The following is an 18,039-nucleotide window of genomic DNA, read 5'->3' on the forward strand; positions in this document are numbered from 1 at the left end:
CACCGTAGCCTCCCCCTCCATATCCTCCTTTTCCTCCGCCACCACCGTAGCCTCCTCCTCCATATCCTCCACCACCATATCCTCCTCCACCATAGCCTCCTTTTCCACCACCACCGCCGCCGCCGTAGCCACCACCACCATAGCCTCCTTTTCCACCACCACCGCCATATCCTCCGCCGCCGTAGCCACCACCACCATAGCCTCCACCTCCATAACCTCCTTTTCCACCACCACCACCATATCCTCCGCCACCGTAGCCACCACCACCATAGCCTCCACCTCCTTTTCCTCCACCTCCTCCACCGTAACCCCCACCGCCATATCCTCCACCTCCTTTTCCTCCACCTCCTCCACCGTAACCCCCACCGCCATATCCTCCTTTACCTCCCCCACCACCATAGCCTCCTCCTCCATAACCTCCACCGCCATATCCTGTTTCAGAAGGAATTAGGTCATATTTGTCGTCATTTCTAAGGATTTCAGCTTTTACATTTTCAGTCCGAGATAATGTGAAGACAGCAAGAACAACAGCCAGGTACTGCAGAGTCATCTTGAAGAAGAAAAAATAACATTAGGAAATATAATTTTTTTAGATATTTGAATTTAAGATTATTAGGTTGATTTGAGTGACATAATTGAAGACTCTTAAACTACTGAGGAAAAAAAAGATCACATATTGTAGTATAAATATCCACATCAATTGTTTTTAAGGCACTCGACTCGCAATCTGTGGGTCGCGGATTCGAATCCCCGTCCCACCAAACATTCTCGCCCTTTCAGCCGTGTGGGCGTTATAAGGTGACGGTCAATCCCACTATTCATTGGTAAAAGAGTAACCCAAGAGTTGGCGGTGGGTGGTGATGACTAACTGCCTTCTCTCTAGTCTTTCACTGCTAAATTAAAGATGGCTAGCGAAGATAGCCCTCGTGTAGCTTTGCGCGAAATTCCAAACCAACCAAACCAACTGGTTTTAAATTACACTTCCTTATTCATAATTGTTTTTATCTTCTTGTATGTAAATATTAATAACATTAAAATAAAGTTCTATCATCATTCCCTATAAGATGCGTAGGTTAATTAATATACATTTTTGAGCACTCACTTAACGAAATAATTAAAGATATCTTACTATCACGGACGATTAACATTTATTTATCTATTTGTCTACGCATTTATTGACAGTCAGTTTGAATTATGTATAATAGCTACATCGTTAGTAAGATAATTCTCTTATTAGTTTCAGAAATAAAATTTTAAATGTGTTGTCTAGTTCGACTCAGTATTTGTTTCAAACTACCCTGCTGTAGGCCTAACACTCCCCTGCGTAAGAAAGCTATAATCTTCTAGTAAGAATAAAATTTATCGTTAGGATACTAATACATTATTTTTATCAGTTGAAATGTTTCCAATATGAAAATTCGTATATATATATATATATATGTTCTTATTTGACGTTCCATCTTTAAATTGTTCATAATATATTAGATTTTAAAATACACAAGTAAAGTCTCGTCAGTTACGATCAACTAATGATATGAACCATTTAAATGTATCAAACAGTTGATTATGTGTAGCCATGAGATGCTAATGATGTACCAATATCAAAACAGTTTTAAAAACTTAAACCTGTCTAATGAATATTATTTCTGGAAAATATATAAAGTCTATAAATCTTATCATCTCTCTTAGTAAAGATCATGGCATCTCAGTCTATAAATCTTATCATCTCTCTTAGTAAAGATCATGACATCTTAGTCTATAAATCTTATCATTTCTCTTAGTAAAGATCATGACATCTCAGTCTATAGATCTTATCATCTCTCTTAGTAAAGATCATGACATCTCAGTCTATAAATCTTATCATCTCTCTTAGTAAAGATCATGACATCTCAGTCTATAAATCTTATCATCTCTCTTAGTAAAGATCATGACATCTTAGTCTATAGATCTTATCATCTCTCTTAGTAAAGATCATAACATCTCAGTCTATAAATCTTATCATCTCTCTTAGTAAAGATCATGACATCTCAATTTTGATGAAGCAGACACTCATCTTAAAATATCTAATCATTAAAACTTTTATAAATCCGTTATTTCAATTCTAGATCCTTCAAACTCACCATTCTTTTTTTGGCTCTCATCTTTTTCCTTTATGCGTGATTAACTCTTTAACGTCTTTTATACTTCAATTTAGTAATCAAATACCTAGGATCTGAACTGACTTCTCAACTAGTTAAAGAAGCCTTTATATGTCGAAATGAATTCTGCTAGACTAGAGCTGAAACATCATTATATATAGCTGGCGAGGATGTAGTCACATGACGCACAGTAACACTCTAACAATGACACCAGTGCCCCACTTACAATGTTTCTGCTCCCGCTAGAATCTCATCAAAAGAGCTTCACGCAAAAAGAAAAAAGAAATATTTACACCTCGATTCAGTTGGTTGATTGTTCAAAGTGCATCGAACTCATTGGAAAGCAGATACTTTGAAGTTTTGGATAGTAGTTTCTGGTTGAAATTTCTCAGTAAATTTGTTTCTAGACGGACACACACTTCCTACACGGTAAATCAGAGCTAAGCTAACTATATTTCAAAAGATAATCACATGAATGTTTGATAGGAACAAAATGATAAGCTAATCGGCAGGTTAGCAAGATTTAACAAAGCAATGAAATACCGAATAACCAAAACTAGATATTTATTAGTGTATGGTAAGTCAAACAACCCAGATTAATGACAGACATTGTCAGCATTAATTAATTGTTGGAGGTGTTCGACAGCATTAATTAATTATTGGAGGTGTTCGACAGCCTTTTACATAATATAACATCATTAATTTCATCATGTATGAAAAAATCAATGTTTAATGGTCATTTCAGGACAACTTGTTTTCGGTGCACAATACTGTTCAAATGTTTGTGTTTTCCAATGACATGGTCTTTAACTGAGATTTTGGGCAACTTACAAGAACGGGTAGGAAATGTACCATATGTTTGTGATCATTAATCTACTAGAACAATGTTTTGGAAATGAACATTAAGTTGACTGGTACAGTATTTATCCTAATGAACATTATGAACATTAAGTTGACTGGTACAGTATTCATCCTAATGTTTCTGAGGATTTTACTACGAAATTATTAATCAATACAGTATCTAATAATGATTGGATGATGCAGTTGATGACAGAACCTTGTCGAAACGTTGTACATTTGCTGTTTTGTTAAACTTATATTAAAGTTTTTCTTCATTACCCATTCAAGCCGTCTCCAAGCATTATTAGTCTCAAAGTGGGTTCCTCGTCATCGAATTTGAATTCAATACTGTATTTGAATTAAAAACCAAAATAAACAATATTAAGTTAACTGATCAAATAATTTTCTATTGAATAATATAAACACTCTTAACTTGACTGATTAAGTCATCATCCTATTGGGCAATATAAATACTATTAAACTGGCTGGATAAGTCATCTCCCAATGCAGAGAACCGTTAATTTGACTTCTTAAATTATCATCTTCATCCTATCGAGCACTAATGACGCTTTTAGGTTGACTGAAGAAATCGTCATCTTATTAAGAAGTGTAAGCGAAATTAAGTTGACTGGTACAGTATTCATCCTAATGAACATTGTGAACATTAAGTTGACTGGTACAGTATTCATCCTAATGAACATTGTGAACATTAAGTTGACTAGTACAGTATTCATCCTAATGAACATTGTGAACATTAAGTTGACTGGTACAGTATTCATCCTAATGAACATTGGATCATTGGAAGGATGACTCAATCAGTCAATTTAATATTGTTTATGGTACTCAATAGGAGGTTTAATCAATCAGCTTAATATTGTTTATGTTGATCATTGGAAGGATGACTCAATCGGTCAATTTAATATTGCTTATGGTACTCAATAGGAGGTTTAATCAATCAGCTTAATATTATTTATGTTGCTCATTAGGATGATATTTCAATGTGTTACCTTGATTTTTATTTGCTCATACACAATTATCTTTTATCGTTAGTGATGGATTTTTTTTTATACAATTCGGTTTACTAAGTATGCTATTCAATCTCATTTGGCTTACATTTATTCTTAAACTAGATTTGTAAATGTCTTGGCATTGACTTAAATATCGGCCTCGCATGCTATGGTTGTTAGGATGATCGACTCGCAACCTGTGTGTCGCGGGTTCGAATCCCGTTACTAAACGTGCTCTTCCTTATCAGCCGTGGAGTGCATTATAATGTAACAAACAATCACACTATTCGGTTAGAGTAGCTCAAGCTGCCTTCCATCACTTCTAAATCAGGGACGGCTAGCGTAGCTAGACCTCGAGTAGCCTTGCGCGAAAAATGTAAAATCGGTAACTAAGAGTACGAGTTATTCGCATTATTTAACAGCAGGAAATCACTTCACAGGTGTAGTTGTACTTTTCTTACCAATGTAAATAATTAGAAGTAGCTTATAGCATGTGCTTAGGAATGTCACATGTATAGAGTTTGTACTAAATCCCAGATTGTGTCTGTCATTACCTTAGAGGTAATCTAAGTAATGCATTCCCTCAACTTTCATTAAGTATTATTAAGGATAAAAGGAAAGATACTGAAGTTTAAGGAACGATTACATTATATTTAAAGCTTTTGTGACTTACAGTGATATGATTTGGCGGCTTTTGTTTTTACCCTTTAATTGCTTATAATTTTGGATTCATGGCAGAAAAACTTAAGAATGCTGTGCCATTAAGGTTTCTATTACAATTTATTGCAGGGACCTTTGTCAGAGAGCACTTATCTAATCCATAGAAGTAGAATATCTTTTATCAAGCGCTCGAAATGGGACAAATAATCCGGGTGGTCCCTAGCGAACCCCCTGATTAAAGATATTAAGGATACCGACCATTTCGTACGATTTTTTTCTTTTATGTGGGTATATTTACGTTACCAAGTGTAGCGCATACAATGCTAATGACGGAGTACACTTCGAATATTTCTAATATCAGGCTTATTCGGCGATCACATAAATGTAGCTTAATCACGAACAAAGGTTTGTTGTGTTATCTGTCGTTTCGTTTCCTTTATTTGATGGATTAAGAAATGTTTGTTGTGTTATCTGTCGTTTCGTTTCCCTTAATTGATGGATTAAGAAATGTTTGTTGTGTTATCTGTCGTTTCGTTCCCTTAATTGATGGATTAAGAAATGTTTGTTGTGTTACCTGTCGTTTCGTTTCCCTTAATTGATGGATTCACTATAAGCCATCTTGTTTTTAGATATGATAAAGTCAAATACGAGTTTTCTTGTGAATGTCTATACCTTCCATATCGTGTAATTCGAATATAAATTACTGTATTTAAAAACAATTAAAAGACCTTTATTTGATTTTAACTCTAAATGAAGTTTTATTTCGTATTGATAATTATCAAGGCTATCTGACAGTGTGTTCCAATTTTAAATTACTGACTAAAAGGAGGTCAGCCAGTCAGCAGCACCCTATCACCCAACTTCTATGCTAAGGGATTGACTATTATTCTTATATTGCACCCACAGCTTAAATCGTGGAAAATGTTTGTGTTTAATGGTACGTATTTGAAACCGGCTTGCCAACTCCAAAATCCAGAGTTCTACCACAGGACAAACACTTGCCCCCCCTTCCCATAGTAAAACAGAAGTTTTTGACGAACATAGCATAAATATGAATGTTTTCACCTTCATAAATATTTGAACATTAAATTTACTTACTGCAAACGTCGAAGTGTACGAAAATTCAACGTCATTTGTTTTTTTGGGACATTAGCTCGAAATTCATGATTAAGTGTTCAATTCAGGTACATAGGAAGGATTTCTGTATTTATGTACATTCAAATCCTGATAATTATTATAAAAATGTTAGTTTCTAAAAATACTGATTTTGTAATGAAGTTTTTCTAAAAAGGTGATGGGAAAATGCTCTAAAGATATCTATCAATTTCTATATATATATGTATACAGTGACGGCGTTTGTCTCGGGGTGATCCCATGCGAAGCTCGTTTTTTTTTTGGTGGGGAGCATTATCCCCTATACACTTACCTCTAAACTACGGTACGGTATCCTTACATTCAAACAGGGCAACAATTCCACTGTGTATTGATAATTGAACGTAGTGCATTTTAGTAGGGTAACCGAAAATAATAACAAACTTACATATACAGTTAGAATGTTAGAAAGTTCTTTCGTTAGTTATAGAAATAAAAACGAGTGAAAAGAGAAGGAAAATCACGTTAGGAACAAGAGATGGAGAACTATGTTCTCAAGGGACGATAATATAAGCCTATATTCAGGGATGAACAAATATATTCTTTTATAGAAATCGATAGGTGCTTCCTAGGATAATTCTGCTAATAGTACTTTCAGGGTTTATTTCAATTTCTTACCAGGTTGATTAAACAAGCTAAGTAACGGATCCACGACAGCAGACGGTAACTGCATGTGCCTAGAACTGCTAGAGTGTGCGAGTGTATTGCAGCTGTGTAACTGCAACACATAGAATATCATAAGAGGAGATTATGTCAACCTTTTTCACACAAAACAAAAACACTTCAGATAGAATAATAAATCGGTTTTGTCGCAAATTCCCTAAAGAGGATGCAATCAGTCAGCAGCACCCACCGTCTACGGGATTAATTTTAATAGAATAGCAGGATTAATTGTCACTTTTATATCGCGTCCACAGTTAAAAGGTTAAAGCATGTTCAGCGACATATAGTAGGCTTGAATCCTAGACCTCCGGATCAACCATTTCCGCCATTTTTGACTACTCATGGTTTTATAAATGGTTGATTTTATCCTGGTCATACATAATTATCACATTCTTGAATTAGATTACTTGAAAAGGTTTGAAAAATTGTATGAGCCTATGATAAGATCTAAGTGCATAAAACACGTTTACATAAGTCTATATATATGTGTGTGTGTGCGTGAAAACTGATTTATACACGAGTTATTAGAAACGAAAGTCATATCATGCCAAAAGTGTTTGCAAGGAATTAAACTCAAATTTCTATACCTTGTTAAATTTAGAGTACCACACAATAGCTTGGAAAAAAACCTGGTAATTAAAGAAAAACTTTTCTTTAAATTTTATTTTCAGAAAATTTCCCAGCAGTACATAATTGTATAACAGTCGAATATCTCCTAGCAACAGGCAGCAAACCGATATAAATTGGTTACTGTGGTAATGGCCTAATACAGTTCATCTCACATTATATGGGACAAAGTAATAAAAGCTCTAAAACGTTGACCCGAAATTTCCAACTCCTGAAAAATGTATATATTATGCACAAAAAGTTGATATTTCTTAAAGTATAAAACAGCACGAGCGGAAATGTCTTTAACTTCATTACCTTTCGTACAAGACCATCAGAAAGTTACAAAAACAGGAAACTGGTTTTTAAGGTTATTTTAGAAATAGAGAATGGCGATTGTTCTAATGCTATTGTTCTTATACTCCTCAAATGAACAACTATACAATTGTTTGTTTCTTTCCAATGTTTCCGCAAAGCTACACAAGGGCTATCTGCACTAGCTGTCCTCAGCGTTGAACTGATAGACAGGAAGGAAGGCAGCTAATGAACAGCATTTACCGTCAACCTTTGATCTACTCTACTCGAATAATGGGATTTGACCTTTGCTCTCTGCCCTCCCCCCCAGTGGAACAGCGGTATGTCTGCGGACTTACTACGGTAGAAACCGGGTTTCAATACCTGTGGTGAGCGGAGCACACATATATACAGCCTATTGTGTAGCATTGGGCTTAACTTCAGTCAAATCAAAGCCTATTCTCTCATAATGCACGCGCGGCCCCAAAATGTGGAGTACGATTTTTCGAACCACGAAACCTTCGATTCACAGATGAACTATTAACTACGCCAGGTCCTTTTATGTATTGAGGTATTATGCCATATCACTAGTTACGAGTTCATTAAACAAAATACCAAAAATATGAATCGGTTTATTCTTTTAACATTAAATAAACTAAAATTGTAGCATACATAGGAAGATTTGGTTGGAAAAGTTGATATTTTACAGTTTGGGGCATTGACACATACTTATTCCTACAACTTCCCTTAAAAAACAAAAACTTTCTGAATATTACATTTTTGTTAAATCTACCAGTTGATTTATGTCTTGTTAAAGTAACAGATATTAGATATTTATTTGAATACTGTCCAAAAAAAAAAGGAGATCAAGAGAAAACAGAATATAATGGGTTAAAAAAGGTTATGAGAAACTATAAGCCAAATATGTTCAAACCAGGAAATCTCTCAGATTTTATATCGGCTCAGCAAGTTGCAAGATGAAGCAGAATTTTCTTTGACCTGATGAAATTATACGATTGGTGTGTAATCAGTAGTCTGAGTCAGAGTATGAACTGGAATGTCATCTGTTCGGCTTATAACTCAAAAATTAATGCTGCAATCGATCACACTCAAGTATTTAAAATATTTTAGTTTAAATAAATGTTCAATAAAACGTAAATATTGTATTTGTAAACTCCCCGGTGGATGAGCTATAAGTTTAAGGACTTACAACACTAAAATCCATGGTTCGATTCCCTGTGGCTGACAAAGTGCAGATAGCCCATTGAATAGATTTTACTAAGAAAACAACAAGAAAAGTATTTTTAAAAGTAAAGTGTTATAAAGTTAGGTGTGAAAAAACACCGGTTGGGATCAAGAGAGGTGAGAAAGGATTTTGATCGGTCTTTAACGAATTACAGCACTCTACTTCATTAGAGTGAACGGTATGGAGATTACAGAACCTTATAATTATGAAATGTTATAATCCTATAGAAGAGAAACAGGTGTACAGGGTGGAAAATGAAGGAACCTGTTCGTAGAGGGTTTAAAAAAGGAATATATTAAATAGGAGTTCAACGAAGAAAAGAAAAATAGGAAGATGTGAGAGAAAACGAATAAACTGAGAGAGGTGAATTAAGAAAGTGATTTGCTGCCAGTGAAAACCAAAACGTAGTTCTAAATCTATGTGTTACCGATTATATTAATAAACAACAATTTGTAATGTTACATGGGTATGAGTCAATTCCTGACGGGTATTTATAACCTAAAAAAATGGACATAACAAAGGTGAGCCAAGTGTGAGAACAGTATGATCGTAACAAAGTCGTGTCAAAGCGATCTATAATACAAAGTATGCTTTGTTACTTTATTGTAAAGTCTAAAGACAAATTAAGTGAAATGTTTATTGGTATTTTGTAAATATTTAGAACAAAGTTCATCAGTATTAAAACTTTTGTAAGATGTTATTCTTATTTTTTAAGCGTAACTTTAGAACTGCGATATTTTAGTAACAGGTCTGTATTGCTTCAGGTTCAATTTATTTTTCGTACGTACAATACAGCAGATTTTTTCTATTGTTAATAGTTCAACAACTTCGAAATAACACAAGATATAAAACCTAAATAATTTAAAACAGAATAATGAGCCAGAATAACGTCATTAGGCAACTTACAGATGATTTTATTATGACCCTCTCCAATTGCACAGCGGCATGTCTGCGGAGTTGCAACGCTAGAAACTGGGTTTCGATACCCGTGATGGGCAGAGAACAGATAGCCCTTTGTGTAGCTTTGTGCTTAACTACAAACAAACAGGCTTTTATTATACAATTAAGGCTACATCATAAGAAAATGTGTCACGTTTGTATTTCAAACATTTAGAAGCATTATGTATGCTCAAACTATTACTGTAAATTGAAGAATTTTTAAAAAAGATATTTAAAAAGATCTTGACTGTGGCGCTACTAGGATAAAAGTGAAGATAAAATAAATTACGTGCAAGTATATAAAAGAAATTTCAAAGTTTGTATGTGACTTATTGTCATAAAATTTCACCGTTTCATAGTATAGAATATATCTTTATGAAGATATATTTGTGTGATTTTTGTCTAAATTTCCATGTAGTTTCTGCATATAGAAGATCCCATCCATGCCTACCGGATGTCGCAATATTGTAAACCTGTATTAATCATTTCAAATAATTAAAGGTTACTTGATGCAGTTTTTATTCTTAATTCCCAAACTACCATTCATGCGTTTTTTGTATGGGCTCCTAGGAAGTTCCATATTTAAACAGGTAACATAAAAGCTTAAATCACTTGACTTGGGATGGTTAGGACTGATTGAATATTTAGAATCGCGGTTTAATTTTTATATTTTTCTACTTTATATTTGTGATAATCTCTATTTTCAAAACACTAATAATCAAAATGCCGAAAATTAACTGTTCAGCTTTTAATCTACAAAAGTTATTAATATCAGCATAAGCTATTATGTTATAAATACTTGTTTTAGGATTAAAAATTTATCATTATTGTTATTGCGGTATATATATATATATAATAGATGCCTCCAGGTGGTTCAGCCGTAAGTATGAAAGCATATAACGCTAAAAAATCGGGTTTCGATATACCCGTGGTGTGCACATTACAGAGCACATTGTTTAGCTTTGTGCTTTGCAACAAATGCACGTTAATTTAATTCATTATTGTTCTTTATAACGATATTATATTTTCATTGTATTTATTGTATCATCAAACAGTTTTTCCTTTATTTCTTTTCCTTCAGTTTTTACATGCAACATTTCACATATATTGAATGAATATATCATCTTTTACAGATTATTTTGTAAGGCATAAAACACACTTAAGATAAGGCAGTCAATGGGAGATTTAGTGATATTGTCCCTTCGATTTTACGTTTTCCATTAGACGTAAAGTAAGTAGCCGTGAAACGTGAGAAACACCAATTCACTAAACTTCGAGGAACTTTTATCATGGTTATTTCTGAAAGATGACGTTTATGAACAAACTAGTTTTAGGAATGCTGAAAAGCATTAAGAATGAGACGTAACTTCATGTATAAACGTTTTTATCCCCTACACTAACAAGTATTTGTATTAGTATAAAACAAACAAACAAAAAATCTACTGAAAATATTATAGTTATTCTATAAGAGTTTTGCACAGCTGAACCAAGGATGAATTTTGTTTTAAAATGTGAATCGTCTTCCTAGTAAAGATTGCCTCTGAACGAAATAAAATCATCAGGCAATAAACATTTCCGCTCGTGTGACATTTGTGAAAAATATTATTATTAAATTGTCTTTTTTTTTCACCCTCCACGTGAATTCAGATTTTATTGCCAGTAGTCTTTTAAAAGGACACAAATTTACACTAAACATTCTATATATACACTTGCAAAAATATAAAATATGGATTTTTATACTGAATTATTTCCTTTTTTTTAGGTATTTTCTGATGATTTTTAAAATTTTTTGGATGTAATGAATTTCATATAAGTAAAAGAAACTAACATTCTGTCACACAATCTGTTTCTGCTTTTATCTTTTAACATCTGGTAATTAAACTACATTTCACGTATCTAATCTTTTTCATCGTTTATAATAAGTGCATTAAATTATATGTAAGCTAAAATTCTCTCCACTTACAAAAGCAAACTTATGGCGCCCCGTTGTTTTTTGAATTAAATATTTTGTCGTTAGATTTTAACAAGACTTTTGACTTTAGAATATTTTGTATCATTCAGTTAATTCACTCTATGAATGTGGAAGTTAAATTTTTTATTACTTTAACTTGTTGTTATCTACTTCAATCTTTATTATGGAAAATAGGTCTTATAATTTTTCAAAGTGTAAAAGGCATCACAACTCAAGATGATATATATTTTTATAATCAGATCCTTGCGTTTTTAAAACATACGAATCTACCAAATCATTTTAACAATTACAAAAAAGAGTAGAACCTTTTTTGTATTTTTGATCCATCTTTCCTATTATCTTCAGTTACGAACATTACTCTATTGAAATATTTTTATGTGCAATTCTTCTTGAACGGTAGACCCAGCCAATCTCAAATTACTAATTGTTAGATAAAACTTGATAACGGTTTCGTACTTTTTTGTCAGTTCGTTTTTAAAGGGTACGCATGGCCAGATGGTTAGGGCGCTCGGCCCGCAATCTGCGGGTTCGATTCTCCGTCCCACTAACATGTTCGTTCTTTCAGCCGTGATGGCGTTATAATGTGACGATCAATCCACTATTCGTTGGTAAAAGAGTAGCCCAAGAGTTTCCTATAGGTGGTGTTGATTAGCTTTCTTACCTCTACTCTATCACTGCTAAATTAAGGACTGCTAGCGCAGATATCCCTCTGTAGGTTTGCGCAAATTTAAAACAAACAAGCAAATGTACACATCGTTTACTGCTTAGCTTCAAGATACTAAATGTCATAGAAGCTCGTTTTTTTTACGCCACATTGCAAGAAAACTGTTAAGCCAAACATCAATACTAATAATAAAAACAACCAATTTGCTAATAACATTCATGAAATGGTAAAATGAGTATGTAATTATAGACGAGGAATCTTTTTCAGTTTTTTTTTTTTAGAAAACCACAGAGGTGTAGGGGCAAATTGAAAGTGGGGGGGGGAGGCAAGGTTTATTTCCATGAACGAAGCTAGGGAATGTGTACCAGAGGTGCATCTGTTACAGCTGGTATCCACAGTTCGTCTTAGGACCATGAAATGTTCTTGGACTTTGGGTGAAATTTTATGCATTCTTCTGCTTTTCCCGAAATCAGTTTTCCTAGTTTTGATATATTTTTTTGACTGGAATAGATTGAAAAGTGGGGGGGGGGTCCATCTTGCCTCCTACGCCACTGAATCATTAAGATTTAATAGGCTTTGAGCGTCAACGCAAGAAACGACACATCAATATAAACGCCTGGACGATAATTGTCAGTCAATACAGACTCTGGTCAGTACCACCCCACTTTATATGGCAAAGGTGAATTATTTAAATAAGTCAGTTTGCTTTAAGAAATGACCAAGACAGGCTCCGTAAAGAGTTTGGTGAATCATATTTATGAATTTTCCTGATATCTTGCTAAAATAAAACTTTCTATCACTTCGATGAAAAAACGTATACGTTGTTGCCTGTTTCTCGGGGCATATTATATACATCAGAAAATCTTCCACATTTAAAGTAATAATTTACTCGAACAGGATTTTTTGTTTTCTTTAACTGATCAAAGTTGTAGCTGTTTCTGTTTATTTTTAGTTATCGAATATTTACACAACTATTGATGTTAACAGATAAATATATGTATATACACTATGCGTGTGTACATTATTATTTCTAAACACTTTTCTCGCATTTATATAAATCTAACATACGAATATTCAATATTATTTATATTCTCCATATACACCTGTATTCTAAGTTATATGTCCTTACAAAAGCACCAGTTCACTGAAGTGTTACCTGTAACCGCTATACATAAAAATGTGCTTACGAATAACGTTATGCTTGAAAACCAGGATCCATGAACTGTAGAATAACTAAAATATTACCACAGGAAGAAAAAAAAAAGTAATAGTAAACATTTAGTGTTTTTCGTTTTTATCCGTGTTAGACGGTTTGACCCATTTTCTGCCAATTCTAAACCGATCCTGGGTTCCTGGGTTATAACCGGGGGGGGGGGCATATTAGTAATATTTCCTATTTTAGTATGTTACGTAACTTTGAGTAAGTTAGTATATTACATTGTTCAAAATCTTTATTTTATCATTTTCAATAGTGGACGTTTTCAAGGTAATTTAATTTTTAGGAAATGTGCCTCCATTCATTATTGATGTTAAATATTATTTATATATTTACATTTCATGCACTTAAGGATGTGCTTTTGAAAGTATCATTTAAGTTAGATAATGCAGAAAACACAAAATAAATGCATGTATGAGTGTCTTTAGGTCTACATCGCCCACTTTCTAATATAAAACACACATTAATGTAACATCAGTTATTCACAATGCAGTAGAAAAATCTCAGATCGTAGAGTCAAGGTGAATGAAACACTAATTAGTCTGGTTATAATATTGGTAGTTAAAACAATAAACAGTTTGATCTTGATGTTCTAAAGTGGCATAGTAGTCAATTATACCTCATGAAGTTAATCACAACCAAAAAAACCGTAGATCTCTGGTGAGTAAAACAGCATTAGATTAGATAACACAATATAGAGCAGCTAACTGTTAAGACGGGAGAATTTTGGTATAAGATCAATAACGGTTTAAGCAGAAGGTTGTTAGCCAATGAACTAAGAACTGACCAAGTTAACCTTACTTCATAGATAATCTCTATTTGAGAATAACATAACCTAATACCTTCAAATGAAGGACAAAACAACTTTATATACGGATTCAGTTTTCTAAATTAAAAATAAAGAAACTAATAAGTATGATACAAATAACATTTGATAAACCGCCCTAAGCACTTTCTTTTTGGTTCAGATAGGGTTTAGCCCCCCAGTGGCACAGCGGTATGTCTGCGGACTTACAACGCTAGAATCCGGGTTTCGATACCCGTGGTGGGCAAAGCACAGATAGCCTATTGTGTAGCTTTGTGCTTAATTACAAACAAACAAAGATAGGGTTTATAAAAACTACAAGAATGTTAAAAACCATATGAATCATACATTTATATTCTTTTTCCTCCTTTTCTTGTAAGGTTTGTTAACTAGGGGTACCTGATCCGAGAACCGGTTTATATGTTTATTTGATTCACCTCATTTATCAAACTTTTATAATTCTATTATAAAAAAAATATTTAAACAATTTTTAACATAGGAAAAAAAAAGACGCGTCATTGCACAGAATAAAAAGAGTCATGATGAAAGCTCAGGGTTGCCAGTGAACAATTTTAAATTGTGCTGACATTTATTTTTGAAAAAGAAAATCAATATTTAAAAAGATATATACTCTAACTGCATAAACTGCTGAAGACATTATTTTGAATACTGGATACCATTTTTTTTTCAAATCTCCATTGATGAAACACAAACCGAAAAACAAAGGAGCAAATGAGACAAGAATAAACTTTATTCAAGTTTTAAATGGTTTTGTTTTTGTTATTAAGCACACAGAGCTAAACAGTGGATTATCTATACTATGCCAACCACGGGCATTGAAACTCGGTTTTTAGCGTTATAAGCCTTTAGACTTATCCCCGAGACACGGGGGGACAAAAGACAAATAAAATTAAAGAAATAGTAAGAATTTTGTTTCACTAAACATGACTAAATAATTATTTTGGAATTTGTTTTTCAAAAAGAGGAAACGTTAAAAAATCAAACCTTTTAAGACGTAAACTTTTAATATACAACTCATATTGAGCAAACTGCGAGTCTACTTCTTCATAGCATCTTATGTCCAAATAGTGTTCATTATTTTATCAGGAATTCCACATTAACAGTTTTTATCTCGCTACATTTTTTCATATATTTTTAATATGAATAATCATCGGACTTAGCATAGAGACTCAAACGTTATTCGTGTTGACACTCCATAAAAACTTCGAATTCAGTAAAAGTCTATTTTACCAAAACTAGTCTAAACTAAGACATGAGTTGTTATGTTATATAATCTAGAAAAAGTATTTTATGCAATACTTCCTATAATTTCTTGTGTACTCATATTTCTTTATTAAAACTAATACTATACTTAATAACAAATATTCATTTGCAAAGATTGCTCATTAACTAAAAACTAATCCTATATTTAATAACAAATATTCATTTGCAAAGATTGCTCACTAACTAAAAAACTAATACTATACTTAATAACAAATATTCATTTGCAAAGATTGCTCATTAACTAAAAACTAATCCTATATTTAATAACAAATATTAATTTGCAAAGATTGCTCACTAACTAAAAACTAATACTATACTTAATAACAAATATTTATTTGCAAAGATTGCTCACTAACTAAAAATATGCATGGTCATTTGGTTATCAGTTTGAGTTTAATCTGCCCTTCAGTATGTGTTAAGTGGATGATGGTTGAAGAATTTCATCCATCTCAAAGTGTCGTGCTGATGTAACTGATAAAACAGAGAAAATATTGTTATACTCACATGTCTGTAAATATGCTTGCTTCTGAATGCGTAAATTGCCAAATAAAAATAAAATAATATTGAGCTTAAAGTATATGTGTATACATATAATTAGGATAACATTGCATTTCAATTTTAGTATAAGCTTAAAATCAAGAAATTTAATGAAAATACAAGATTTCTATTTCATAAGAATACTTATTTAATAGTTACTAATTTTTTGTTTGTTAGGTATCGTGCAAAGCTATTCAAGGGCCATCTGCGCAAACCGTCCCTAATTTAGAAGTGATAAACTAGAGGGAGGCCAGATAGTCAATATCACCCACCATTAAGTCTTGGTGTATTCTGCTGCCAACGGAAAATGGGATTGACCGTTACATTATAATGTTCCCCACAGCTGAACGAGCGAGCATGTTCGGTGACGAGATTTGAACTTGCGACTTACAGATTGCGAGTCGAGTGCCCAAACCATCAGGTCAGGCCAGGCCCAGTTTATTTATTTATTTATTTTATTGTTGTTGTTGCCGTGATATATGATTATCATGGTGCTAAAGACTGCTAAAACACTAAATAGTTGATAATAATTGGCATTTTAAAACAAGTTACTCGTGTTGACATTATGTATAGAAAAATATCTATACTGTAACAGCAACTATAGGCTAAGCCAGATATTAAAAAATGTATTGGTTAGTCAGACAAGTGCCTTGAAACACAAAGGTTTCGCGGTGCGTCTCATGAAATAGGTCTCTCATATAAAAATTAGGGTGTCGAATGAGAAACAATTCAAAGGACTATGATTTTATTGGAGCTACTTTAAAATATTATATTTATTAACATTGTTACACTGATGAATTCTTTTAGATTAGATACACATGATCAAAATGTAAAAATTCATTTAAGAAGCGCTTGCAAACTTTCTGCTCTGATTATTCTTAACGGTCTTCTTCTTTTATCAAATCGAATCCTGTTGCTTTTGATTCGCTTTGACTGCTTTTGCTCGTGCATTGAAAAACAAAGCAACAACGTTTTAATGTCACAACCCTCATTTTAAATGAATGACACTTTCAAATTGTGGACCTAGTTCGTAGCTCCAGTTTCTTTGAAAAAAAGAAGAAAAAAAACAGAAATGCCACGTTTTTGTGATTCCACTGTCACAATAAAATAGCCTATTTTAGGTTAATGGAGTTTCTTAGTTTCCTGGAAATAGCGTAAGAAAGAAAAGCTTAGCTTTTATATTCATGGTCAAAATTAAGCAGAACTACTTTCATGGTACGGATTATTATAATTTTCTACATCAATTACATGCTCCTTAATTCTGGTGTTTTAGTTACAAATGGTTTGGTCAATGTTAAATTTATTATATGAACGTTGAATTTTGAATATTTCGTACTTATTGTAAATAGTTAATATGTCTTTGAAAGATAGTAGACAAAATATTTTTGATCTTTTAAAGAGTTAAATAAAACGTTTTGATATGAAGAAGTGTTTAAAAGGTATAAGAAACCGCACCAGCAGAACAAAAAGAGGAAGGGCAATAATATTCTATGGTATAAGAACAAACTAATACAAAACTGTTCAATCTCAAAAACATTGATGTTCGTGAATCATTAGAAATTTGGAGACATGCACATGTCATAATTAACAGAGATTTAGTACTACCAAATGTATTAATATTTAGGTGCTTAACTTTTAGATATTATAATTAGTTGATTTCAGTGGTTAGACGTTGACAATCTCACCACTAAGTAAAGAAACCATATATATATATATATATATATATTTCCATACATCAGTGGACAAGCTTCTTATTATATCATACCTCTGAACACGAAACATGTTTGTTCAGTTCCGCACATATCAGGCTAAAAGGTAAGTCTCAAGACTTAACAAGGACGTAGAATATTTTTCCTGCACAAAAAAAAAAAAAAAAAAAAAAACGATGGTACTTTTTACACAGGTTACGTTGCATTAATACAATAACAAAACAATTAAATTACACCCCACCTTAAACTTAAATTTAAAAACGTTAACTAGTAGAAGAAATAATATATATATATATATACAATAAAG

The 18,039-nt window shown here is 32.9% G+C and overlaps 1 protein-coding gene across 1 annotated transcript in view; it reads right to left on the reverse strand.

Annotated features, from left to right (window-relative positions):
- LOC106470717 (glycine-rich cell wall structural protein 1.0-like) overlaps nt 1-2,260 on the reverse strand; it is a 3,591-nt gene extending 1,331 nt beyond the window's left edge. Inside the window, exons 1-2 of the mRNA XM_013931285.2 lie at nt 2,121-2,260; nt 4-550 (exon numbers count right to left, since the gene is read on the reverse strand). Of these exons, the coding sequence (XP_013786739.2) occupies nt 4-550; nt 2,121-2,141 (568 nt within the window). The 5' untranslated portion in view covers nt 2,142-2,260. The remainder of the gene's footprint in view (nt 1-3; nt 551-2,120) is intronic.
- Nucleotides 2,261-18,039: the final 15,779 nt, after the last annotated feature.

This window comes from Limulus polyphemus, unplaced genomic scaffold (genome assembly GCF_000517525.1).
Source record: "Limulus polyphemus unplaced genomic scaffold, Limulus_polyphemus-2.1.2 Scaffold107, whole genome shotgun sequence".
In the NCBI taxonomy this organism is placed as follows: domain Eukaryota; kingdom Metazoa; phylum Arthropoda; class Merostomata; order Xiphosura; family Limulidae; genus Limulus; species Limulus polyphemus.